Genomic DNA, 13132 nt, shown 5'->3' on the forward strand with positions numbered 1-13132 from the left:
CTCCCACTCAGCTGTCTGGAGGCCAGCCCCTCCAGGCAGCTGCCGAACAGCTGTTTGGCGGGGCCCTGGGAAGCAGCTGATGGGTGGCCTGCTTGGGGCGGGGGAGAGGGTAATAGAAGAGCTGATCAGCAGCCTGCCACCAGGATCCCCACCAAACAACTGATTGACGGCCATCCCCCACCCTCTGGATCTCAAAGGTGGGGAAGCAGCCTCAAAGGCTATGAGCTCCAGACAGCTGCTTCCCCATCTTTGAAATCCGCATCCAATCCACCATCTGCAAAAAATGGTCCGTGGATATAAAGCGGATATCCACAGATTTGCAGGCTCTATCCATAACTGCCACTTGAAAATTCTGTTTCTTATGCTCATATTTGGATCTGTAAGACACAATGTGACTGTCACTGCACTGGCCATCTGATACCACCTTGACCCCTGACTAATGTCTTGTACTCTGCTCTTTCCTGTTTTCCCAGTTTAAATACACACATGAAATGTATATATGAAACCCTAAGACCTTTCTTCCATCATTACCTAATGTCAGAGTTATCTTTTGGGTAACTGGAAGGTTGAAATTGGAAATAAATAAATAAAGAATTTCTTTCTCTTTCTATGCATCCCTAGCTTTCTCTGGCTTGGGACAGGGTGTATTGACCAGCCTCTCCCACCTTACTCACCATAGTCATATCACTTGGCTGATGGTGCACATGCTTGCAAAGTTAACCCTGTGGGTTATTTTTGGGTTTGTTTTCCATCCCATTATTTGAAGGTTTCAGCTGTTGAAGGCTAGTTCTAAAAAGTGGTAGGAAGCACTGCAGTAAACTCTCAAGTGAATTTAGCTTGATTCCAATGGCAAAATTCAGATAGTGTATTTCTTTCTTAACTAATTCATATGTAATTTCTTTCTCTCCTAAGCTTGCAGAAGATGCAGAAAAACTCAAATGTTGGGAAAGAAACTGCTGTTGCTTCTCCTCCTCTTCCTCAGAAAAAATCTGTTCCTGCTGTGACTGCCCGCACTGACCATGTCTGGCATTATGATGAAGAATATCTCCCTGATGCTTCTAAGCCTGCTTCAGCCAGTTCTCCAGAACAGGTTGATGGCATTGTTAGTAATGGATTTGTGGCTGTCAACTTAAGCTCCTGCCGGCAGGAGGTTGATTCCAAGGAATGGGTGATAGTAGATAAGGAACGGGACTTGCAGGATTTCAGGACCAATGGGGCTTTAGTGCATAAAACAACTGGAAGTCCCTCAGATGAGGAGCCAGAGGTGCTACAAGTCCTAGAGGAGTCCCCCCAAGAGGAGCAGCTGAGACTGAGTACTTGGGCAGAAAACAACATCCATGCCAAGAATGAAGCATTAGGTGTAGGGTTAGATCTAGCTGCTGATCATGCTACTGCTGCTTCTGAACAATTTACAGATAAATTAGAACTTATGGCTGGAGCTGCTGGCCAGCTTCTTACAGCCACACCTACGAGTCCAATGGAGGCCCAAGCAGAAGGAGCCCTTACTCTGGTAAGAAAACTCATAGTTGTAATCATATCTTTATTCTCTATTCAGAACTATATGAGAATAAGGCAATAAGTGAAAAGACAGTGGCTAAAGTCTAAGCAGGGTTCCAATAATTCTTAGGTTATGGGTAGGGCCCTACCAAATTCATGGTCTATTTTTGTAAATTTCATGGTCATAGCATTTTTTAAATCTTCAATTTCACCGTTTCAGATATTTAAATCTTAATTTTTACAGCATTGTAATAAAGCATGAATATTTATCTTAAAATAGCAAAATATAAACATGTAAAGCCCTTAAGACTCAGCATTTCTCAAACTGGGGGGTCCCAACCCAAAAGGGGGTCACCTATTGTCGGGGGGTTGTGGTATTGCTACCCTTACTTCAATACTGTCTTCAGAGCTTGGTGGCCGGAGAGGGGTGGCTGCTGGTCGGTTACGAGCTCTGAAGGCAACACAAAAGTAAGGGTGGCAATACCGTGACCCTCCCTACAATAGTCTTGCAATCCTCTTTTGGGTTGGGACCCCTGTTTGAGAAAGGCTGTGCACTTTTGTATCCTTTTACCCTATACTTTAGGATAAAAGTTCACAAAAGAGCAGATTTTATGGTCTGTGATGCATTTTTCATGGCCATGAATTTGGTAGGTCCCTAATTATGGGTTATGGGACTTGACTCTGCACCCAGGATTTCCCAGGATCTGCTACGTGAGTGTCTAAATTCTGTGAGAATTGGTTCAGCAAAGTATAACCCTTGGAACTGGGCTTTATTAAAAAATATACATTAAAAAAAACTTTTTAACTAGTGAAATATACACACATATATGTTGTTATGAGTAAATAAACAGAAAGTATAACAAATGTGTAAAAATAATATGCAACAGTATTTTATGTTCCGTAGAGAAGTATAAAAGGCAGAAGTTAGTATTGTACCAAAGAAACAAATTTCCTTGCTCCCTCCATCCTATAGTTAGTTCCTTTATTCTGAATTTCCTCTGCTTCCTGTCCCTGAAACAATAACTTCTTGGTTTCCCTGTTTGACTGGCTATAATCTGTTTGTTGATACTGGACACTTAGCCCTGGTCTGCACTTACCCGGCGATTTGGCGGCAGTCGATGGGAGTTACGCAAGCTACACAGAGTAGCTTGCGTAACTCCTGTCGACTGCTGTGCTTCCCTTCTGCGTGCTGTCTTCACTGCACTGCGCCAACGGGCACCGCGTTCCCGTCGACTCAGTGCTACGCTACTTGAGGGGGTGGATTTACTTAGTCAACTTCCTGATCAATTGAGTGGGTCTACACTGACCACTGTCGATCCAGAAAGATCGATCTGGCGGTGGCGACTTTGCCGCTGTCAGTATAGACATACCCTTAGTGATCACTGTGAATACCAGTGAGACACAGTACACCCGATTTGCAGATCAGTAAGGTTTAATGTGCAAGGTTTTCTAAAGATATAATAGTTGAATACAAAACCTAAAATTAACTACAATATATCATACTCACTAAGCTTGGAGAGCTAAGCAGTCACGCAGAAGGCTGTATACAGGAACGGCTTTCTTCAGGGTTCCCACCAGGGAGTCAGTGGCCTCTAGTCCAACTGGCAGCACCTCCCATGGAGTCAGGTGTTGATGGAGCATGCCCTTTTGTCTAAGTAGTGACTTCTTATACCCTTCCATAAACAACTTTTACCTAATTAGCTCCCTACTTGTTATTATATGTACTAATTACCTACATTGGGTTTTCACCCTTAACTACATTCCATTCTCATCATGCTGATTGGGGTCGTCAAAACAACATCTGGTGATAGGAGGGGCGATGTAAAAATATACCCCTTGGCAATAAAAAAGTGTACCCCCAGATGTTCCAAAGATAACTTGTGGTGCCCATCACCGTTATCTATGTGCAGCTGCAAGCATACATGTTGTATATTTTGTCTTGTTATGAGCCGTGGTATGCAGAAACTGAGACATCTGCAAGGTTACTCAGTAATCCTATTCATCTCTGCTAATCAGAATATGTCATGCTACAGGGGTCAGAATAGCCAAGCAAGCAAGCGAAGCTATGCTAGGCCTGTAGCACAGTGGTCAGGCAACTCAAATTGCACTGGGCCTCAAACACTGTTCGTTGGTCTGAGGGACCTCTAATGCACTGACTGCTGTAGTGTCTATGTTTCTGCGATCCCTGATACCTTTTGCACCAGATACAGTTCCTTGCTGGCTTCTTTAACTCCACTGCTAGTCCCCACTCCTGAAATAGTTCCATAATTGCTTCTCATCTGCCTCTTTTCTGCCGGACAGATTCCCCAACAGATTCCTCCCGTTGGCATGTTTCTCTTTTCAGTCTCATGCATCCTTCACCTGCACAGTTCCCAATAGTGTTCCTTCCCCCTCAGATGTTTCCATCACCAGGTAATGCTCCCTCTGACTTTATTTCTCCCCTTCCTTACTCAGAGAGGCAGTGTGGTTTACTGGTTAAACCAGGGGATACGGACTCAGGACTTGTGGTTTCAGTTCTTGCCTCTGACACTCACTATGTCAACTGGGACACACATGTCAGTATTCTCAAGCTTGGGTGCCTAAAGTTATGCATTTACATCCATATTTAGGCACCTAAATTAAATCAATGATATCTGTATGTGTACAGTATCTCTGAAAATCAGGCCACATTTATTTAAGTGCCTAACCTTAGGTACCCATATTTCAAAATATTTGTCTTAATCACTCTACTCCTCATTTTTCATATATTATAGTTAATTGCAACATATTATTTAAAAGAGACTTCTTTTCAGTGGGGTTGGCAGTATTCTGTTTTCCAAAATCAATTCCAAAGTTAAAACCCAAATATCCAAGAACTCTGGTTTCATACATTCTAATAAACCTCGCTTCACTTCTTTCTTACTTGATACCACAGTTTTAAAAAGCTAAAGCTCTTTTTGCAGAAAGGCTACAAAAATATATGTCCTCTGTTGCTCTTGATCACTTACTAATTCTAGAATCTGAAATTTTCCTTTTACCTTAGGAAAATTCAGAGAAGCAATTAAGCAGTTCTACTTAATCTATTTTACCCATATGTTTCAGGAAAAAACTTGCAAATAACCCCCATGTTCTCATGGATAATTAAAGACAGTAGAAATATTTTATACATGGTTATTTAGTTTTAGGCACCATTCTTTGCAAACTGTGTAATTTACAGAAATATTAAATGTACAGAAAAGACTTTAAAATAGGCAGCCACTGCTAAGCTAAAGAGCACACGAATTTTGAAACATATATTAGAAATGTGGCCAACACAAAATATTACAGTTTTAAAGTGGGTTGAGAACCTCAGAAAGATATAGCATTGATTTGTAGCTCAACTATAATTGTAGTATATTTTAACTATAGCCATAGTAGAAAATGTATAGTAACATGTTTGTGCAAAATGCTAATTTTCAGATGCTTTTATCGCCAGAAGAACTATTAAAATCCTTAGTTTGCAGTTTTACATGGACCTTCTTCATAAAGATGTACTAGTTTACAGATATTGGCTTGCTTGCTTAAACTCTGAGTATAGATGGGATTGAAACTGACTTGATTCCAGTGGAGTTGTCATTCACTGAAAATAGTAGTGGACAATATGAATTTCTGGAGAGGAAAGTGAAGCTGCATTGGGAAATGGAGATGGCTATTTGAATTGGAATAGGTAGAAGAAGAAACTTTTGCTGGAATGGTAAAAGGGGTGGGATTATGCCCTGAACTGGAAAAGTACAGGTAAATTTAAACAGCACTGGAGAACTTACAGGGAAAGTGAGTGGAGAAAACTTGTCTGCTTTGACAATGAATAAACAATATGAAATTGCAAATAGAAACTAAACTGGAAATAAAAGGGAGTGGAGGTGATTTGAGTAACTTAATGTCAATTTGAAAAGGATTATCAAAAAGTGCCTTTCAAAGGGTCTGATCCCAAAGGCCACTGAAGTTAGTGATTGTCTTCCCTTTTTTCAGTAGCCTTTGAATCAGGGTCAAAGTGAGGGTGGTCCACAAATACCTGGTAGGTAACAAGGTACTGGCTCCTCCTCCTTATTTCTAGGTGCTTTTACAATTGATAGGCTTTTTATTGCAAAAGAGTCCTGACTTCCTGTTAAAGTGGTTGGAAACAAGCAAGAAGAGTTTGCCTCCAGTAGGGTTCATTGCTGCCTAAGAGAAGGGGAAGAACCACTGATTGATAATGATGGGGGTCATACAAATACCTAAAGAGAGAGAAATAGAGCTAGCCTTCAGGGTCTGAAGTCATTGATAGAATGTCCAGGGGAGCAGGAAACCACCCAGTTGGGTAGCATGCCCAAGGGACCAAGGAGAGAGGGAAATAAAGTGGTTGAGAAATGTTATTGGGAAGAGGGAGGAATAGAACAGGTGGGAGGAGAGATGAGATGAAAAATAAATGGTTTGATTAACGTTTTTCCAAAAGGGCAAACGTTTATCACATTAAAAACAATTAGAAATGCATACACACTTCCCTAATATAACTATTCCATGTAAGCAGTTGCTTTAGTTGATATATGTACATATAGTGCAAATGGTAGATGACCTGCCCACTAAAATATCTTTTTATTAAGATTTGGTCCAAGTTATGAAAAAGTGTGAGAGCCCCTACCCTAGATATTATCTAATGGAAGAAGGTAAAACTGAGGAGAACTGGAGATAGTAACTGCTGTGCAGTACTGAGAGAGATTAGAGTTCGATTAGGATGGATCAAGTCTGTGACTAGGACCCCAGTCCTTTGCCACTAAAGTTAATGGGACCATGAATAAGCATTTTGGATACATTTTTAGTACATAAACTTTTTTTGTGTGGTTGAATTAATCTCATCTTAAGTAATATTAAGAATCCAACTTAAACCCAAAAAAGAAAGAGAATTCATGGTTAAAGGTAGAGAATTCAGCTTCATGTTGTAATTTCACTAAAACATCTCACAAAACTGTGCCAACCCTCCTTACTTTGGGCCCAAATTTCTGCAAAATAGTTAAATCTAATATTTTGACAGCCCAGAAAAATTTGCATTCATCATCATACATTACTCATCTCATCAGATATCTCCTAGAGACCTGAAATGCCAATCTTGGCACAGTAGCTGAAGCGCTTTATAATTTAAGTTATCTACTGTGAGAAGTAATAGGGAAAGCAGAATCAGATTAATTTCTAGCCACTTCAGCTGAAGTATTAAAACAAATCACAAATGTGGTGGAAAAAACAGCGGGGATTAAACTAACAAGAGAGAAGTTTGGATGAAGAACAGGAGAAAGAAAAATGGGCACCTAGAATGAAATAAAATCAAAGACAGTGAGAAACAGAATAGAGAGATGATGACAGACACCTAAATGCAAGAAGAATAAGAAAACAGTGAATTGGAAGAAAGCAATTGAAATTAATGTGAGAGAAACAGAGAATTTTACTCTTATATAGCATCTTTCATATAATACATAAGAATAATAACTGCACCACTGAAATGCAGCTACTTCTGGGGCAGACGGTATTAGCAAAGCACACAACAACCAAAACAAAGGAAGGGGAATAGAAGGGGAAACATTTTGCTGGCTTGGATTGTGACCTCTTTCTGAATTCTGATTTATACAGCCTACAAGAAGTTCTGCAAATTCATCTGGAGAGCAAAACTTCCATTACAAAGAACACTGCCTTAAAATAAGAGGTTTTTCCTGTTGATCTCTGATAAGAGTTCTGACTTCTTATTATATTACAGTAAACGTCTACATTTTCCTTTCTTTTAAAATATTTCTTATCACTCAAATACTCTGATCTATCTTGGAGTGCTGTTAAATTCCATCTGGTAACCATATCTTCATATGTTTCTTTAGTACAAGAATCCTCAGCCTTGCACACTCTAATGTAAAAAGGCTTTAGAAAGGATGGTTGCATGTCTTCTTACCTGTTTGTGAGCCTTCACATTCTTTGGATTTGACTCTTGTGACTACATAGCTCATGAAACCACCATTTAGCTCCTTAAGAGAATACCTCTTCTTGCATTTATCCATAAATTTTTCATTTTTATTGGCTTAATCAGTAGTTAGAATAGGCAGTGGAATCTGTCCTGATAACTGACCTTATTTTCATTTAAAAAAAAAAAAAAGTACTTTCAGGTCATCTCTAAACTGTTATTTGTAGGCCATAGACTAATATTTTGCAGTAAATCAACAGACTTATTTTCATACAAGTTTGGTGCTTTTTGAAGTACAAGAAAGTTTTATTGAATCCTTGTGGTATGTTGCTGAGCAAACCTTAGACATGTTCTGTAGTTGTATCACTGTCCGCAGGGAACCATAATTGCCTTGTTGTATGCCCTCTCTATTTCTAGATGGAATATTATAAATATGTTGTCTCAGGGCACATTTATATAGTAACTGTAACTCTGTGATTGTATTGGTTAGACACTATGGCGCTAAAGAGCCCATTCCTAAAATAAAACTACCTTAGTCAGTATCTTCAGTCTCCACTGTTACATTCCCCCTTAACTAGGTTCACTGACACATACAGCTGTGTCTGGGACTACATCCACATACAGCTGTGTCTGGGAATAAAGAGAGAGTGTATCCCATATGTATTATAAAATGCTATACTAAAATGGAAGAGTGGAGGAGATCTAATGACTTTCATTCATAATGGCTTCATCTGATTCATTTGAATCTCTTCCTTGGGAAAGTTTCTCTTTCATCCATTTTATGTTGCGATTGTAGTTGAGGATTATTCTGCTCCATAGGGAAGAAACAAAGGAATATCCCAGTATTACACAGCCACAACACAGGAAGATAACTACAGAGGCAAAGGGAACAATAAGGCCAGGGAAAATAGGGACAACTTTGCATAATTAAGAAGTAATGATCAGCACTTTCATAGTTAAGGTTGCAACCAGTGCTCCTTTTTAAGAGAAGGTGATAGTGATCTGAATTGTGTGTTTTAAGAAGAGTAGCATTAGAACTGGGTTTATGGCAAAGATTAAAAAAATGACTTTCACAATAGAAAAGAATAACACCATGATATTTCAGGCACTGATATATGAATGCTGGTTGGTTGAAAAAGTTTGAAAATTCATTCTTATGTGCACTATAATGCACTGTAATGTATGCTATAACATTTTTTTTACAGATTTAATCGTTATAAAATTTACCTTTTAAAGTTATTTATGTTTCAACATCAGAGATACCATTGTATATTTGTTGACAAATGGGATTGTCATCTCCAGTTTTAGATTACACAACTTTTGGCCTCTAAAAGTCTAGATGAAAATGGTATATAAGGTGTAAAGTGCCTATAGTTTGGATTCTAAAGGGTCTGAAGAATAAAATAGTTTAATAAGGTACAACGGGTGCTTAGGATACGTAGCATCTATGGTGTCTGTAAATCATATAGTGTCTATCACTTAATCTCTAACCCAGCTTTTGATAACATTCAAAATATATTGTAAAATACTTTTTAAAAAATAAGAAATTAAAAAACAAAAACTTTAATAAGGTTGCAGTGTGCAATTCAAGATGAGACATACAATTAAACACATCCGTAGGAAAGCTCAAACATTTAATAATATGGAAATTGCAAGCTAAAGTTTAAAAAATGACTCACAAAAATCTTACTACCCAGTGTGTTCCCATAGACCATTAAAGAGAAAAATTATTAATCACTGCAACTCAGAAAACTTGAATTCTGCCTCTGTAACAAAATATTCAGAATGACTAAAAAGTAGAAATTAACCTTTATCTGTTTATCTCATAACTTCCCTCAGAATTGTATCAAAAAACTTTAATACTGTATCTCATTCATACAACCATAAGCAATCCACAAAATGAAATATACTTTAACAACTCAAGAACACATGAATACCAGCTGTATCATTCTAGGTTTCTCCTGTGCCATAGTTGGTAAGCACATCCAGTTAGCATTCTTGCTTTACTAAGCAAAATAATTTAATTTATCTCTAATTAGACTAATATCATTAGAGACAAAAGCTACTGTATGAACATAGACTAAACATAACTCTTATGCCAGATGATAAAAACTATGTCTATTACATTAAAACAGGAGCTATTTATGTCACAACTTGATACTCCAGAGCAAATAATACGCACCAGTACTCAGTTATCCAAATGTATGATGTTTAAAAGGTACTTAAGGGAGCTATCCAGTTCCCAATAAAGTCAAAGAAAAGACTAGCATTAACATCAATAGACGTTTAATTGGTCCCTAAAATAGTTAAGCAAATCCAGGGGTGTTTGGTCATTTGAATGCTAGTGATTGAAAAGTTTTGTGTGTGGTAAAATGAGTGATAAGGTTGGTAACATAATTGTTTGTGTAATCATAGCAGCCTTAAATGAAACTTATAGATGATGTTGTTTTATAATTTAATTTAGATAGTGTGCCCCCGTGAAAAAATACTAATTGGCAAAGGACCAAATTTTTTTCTATTTATGCTGATTTTATTATATCACACCTGTGACTGTGAGCAAAATTTGCCTCAAAGAATACTATTTCAGTATAATACTACAGAACCAAATAAACTGTCTGTAAAAAGGGGGAAAATGGATCGAGAAATATGAAGTAGTGCAATAGGGGGGAATGGGTTTGAGTCTAGGGGATTTAATGTAAATACTGAAACAACTCAGTTTCCTCCTTCCTGCAGATGATTCTGAACTCTGCTCTGAGAACACTGAACAGGAGATGCTTTGGTGAACAAGGAATCACTCTCTGTCTGTCCCTACACCTGTTTCATGGTACAGACCATGTAGCAAAGTTGAAAGATCAGAAACCATTAGGAAAAAAATATGTAGCCTTTTTGTGTTGCTTTTCAAATAATAATAGTCATAATCTTGTAGAAAACTGTAGGAAGTGTCAGAATTGACAGCAGGTATGTGTTTTCTGCACCTGTACTCCAGATTTCTGGCTCATTATTTCCATAGCATTGCTCTTTTGTTTTCTTGTCATTGAACATCCCCTCTGATTGTTTCAGGCATCTGAATTTGGTCCCTGTCTCTTGTGGAAAAACTGATTGATTGAGGGTGATGAAACAGCCATGACTGGGGGAGGGAAGGACAGAGAGAAAGTGTGTATATAGAAAATTGGCAGAGTAAGTAAGTGGAAGGAGAAACCTTTTTGTAGGAGAGAGAAGTGGGAAAGACACACATGGGGGAAAAAACCCAGAGCTGATTAGTAATAACATATCACAAGATGTGGGGGCCAGTGAAAACTGCCAGAAGAATTGCATACCTTTGGGCAGTAAGGGTCATGAGACCAAGATCCAAGTGTATACAACCACCCCACAACAAAGAAGTTATACTATTTAAGCTTATTAATTGAAGTGTTTTTTGCTTTTTTTAATCAAGTATTGTTTTTAAATATAATGTGGACAAAGTCCCATATATGAAGTTTTAATGGGTGTTGGTCAATTGTAATCAGTTGTTGGTCAGATTTATTATTTATATCTGTCCATTTTATAGATCTACAGAGAGAGAAAAAGTATCTGTTAATAAGTTACAACAAAAACTCCTGTTCAGATACTCCTGTATCCTGTCTCAGACTTAGTTTACCTGTTATTCTATTGTTACTATATTAGTAGCAAATTGAACCAGGCTATACAATTTTACCTTTTGTTCATCAGAGCATATTTTTTATTGATCAGTGAAGAAAAAGTTTACCCATTGAGCATTTGGTTACAAGTCAGTCCAAAATATTTTTTTAAATTACATGGAGTTTTTTTCTATAAATTGTTGACATGTTATATAAATGTAAAAACTCACTCTGGCTTAGTTATCATAGAGGTTATAGTGCAATTATATAACCAGGAAAGTATGTAAAAATGCCACTTTCTTTCTCAACTGATCTGATTCCTGTGTGTTCAAGTCACATCTGTTGGAATTACTGAAAAAACACCCACATTTTTATTCCTATTAACACTTCAGAACCCGTATAGCTAAAAGAAAATGAACTAAATTCTATTCCGTCTCAATCATCAACAAAACAGTCAGTTACGTTCTGATTCCAGAGCCAGTTTTTTTCTCAGTTACTCCCTTGCAATCCCAATGACTTCAAATAAAAAATGTTGTTCCTGGAGATAATAGAGAAGCAAAAGAACACTTGATTTTTAGATATCAGATTGTTCCTGTGAAGCTGGCAATTAAAAGATGTTTTTACTAACCTTACCTGCGAATTGAGCAAATTTGAACTGGAAATCATTGAGAGAGGGTAAATCTGTGCACTGAAACTATAATTTTTATAGATTCACTTTTCTGCGTATAGCTACAGTTTATCACATGGTTAAAAAAGTGAATCTCTAAAATGACATTTTGCATGTTTCTGTGTTTGGTCAGTCTCACAAAATATGTTCAGCATCAGTTGTCGGGACTGTCGGCCAATTTTTAGCTCATTTGGTTGATAACCTATGAAATTGTTTCTTATACATAAGCTTCCACTGATCTGGATATCACTCATGGTTGAGACTTGCTCTTCCAACATGGGTTTTGTTTCCGTCCTTCCTCCTCTGAATTCCAAGTTATGCTGTTGGATTGCTGCAACACTGCATTCTGACCTCAGTTTACTCTGCCTCCATTAGAGAGAGCAGCTTTAGGCTTGCTGCCCTCCACAACAGAAAACTTTAGTATGAGAATTTTCTATCACAAACCACTGGGAATGTGCAATGAGTCACATACCAGTAGCTGCAACCTGTTATCTTTTCTTTTAGGGCAGCCTGAGGATCCTGTATATTTGAATATACATGGCTTCCAACTCCCTCAGAGTGTAAGTAATGCAGTGGAGCCTAGCCCTGCATTCTACTACACCTTCCACTGGCTTCTCTCAGGAGTGCAGCAGAGATGTCTAGCTTACTCCACCATCCTACCTGTGCTAGTAGATTAGCTTCCCTGTATGTGTGTGTCCCTCCTAGCCCAGCCTGCTATTATACCACACCCTTCATTGACTTCCTTCAGCAACTCAGAGTGGCCTATACCACCAACTTATTATTGCCAGTAGATCTTCATTTCTTCTGACTCAGGGTATGTCATTGTGATTTAGCCAGTCTGACATTTTACCAAACCTTCCACTGGCTTTCCTTAGCCACACAGCAAAGTGGTCTACATGTACCACCAGCCTGCTTTAGACAGCAGACCATCCAAATACCTGGAAGCTCATAGGAAAAAGTATGCCTAATTTTATTTTCTTCTCGCAGGCTCCTCAGTTTGTGTGCCAGGCAGTGCTTAATTTGTAATGAAAGAGGTAATGGAGCTCAAGCATTTAGGTGTCAGAGCTCAAGCAATTTTTCTGCTTTCATAACTGATGCGGCAAGCCCCAGAGGTGCTGGGGCTATGAATTGCCAAGCCTAGAGGTGCTGGAGCTCAGCTCTGGCACAAATTAAGCACTGGTGTCAGGATATCCTAGCCTAGGTTGCCACCTCATTAGTCCCACTGGCCGTTCTTCACAAATCAAAGCAACAGAGAGTGGTTTAGTAGCTCATAGCAGTATACAATCTAAATGGCTGTAATCCTGCAGTGAAAAGGTAGGTACAATGAGTTGTCTGACGTGACATAGCTATAAAGTCATTTCAGAAATTCTGTTACACATTCACTGCCAGTTAAGGTTTTCAAATGTCAGTATTTAT

General features: G+C 38.4%; 1 protein-coding gene across 1 annotated transcript in view; it reads left to right on the plus strand.

The window, feature by feature from the left end:
• The window catches only part of TTBK2 (tau tubulin kinase 2), a 214924-nt gene that overhangs the window by 162687 nt on the left and 39105 nt on the right, over nucleotides 1-13132 (plus strand). Inside the window, exon 13 of the mRNA XM_067557906.1 lies at nucleotides 913-1510. Within this exon, the coding sequence (XP_067414007.1) occupies nucleotides 913-1510 (598 nt within the window). The remainder of the gene's footprint in view (nucleotides 1-912; nucleotides 1511-13132) is intronic.

Source organism: Emydura macquarii, unplaced genomic scaffold (genome assembly GCF_026122565.2).
Source record: "Emydura macquarii macquarii isolate MOO-44397 ecotype Brisbane River unplaced genomic scaffold, CSIRO-AGI_Emac_v2 contig_1876, whole genome shotgun sequence".
Classification (NCBI taxonomy): domain Eukaryota; kingdom Metazoa; phylum Chordata; order Testudines; family Chelidae; genus Emydura; species Emydura macquarii.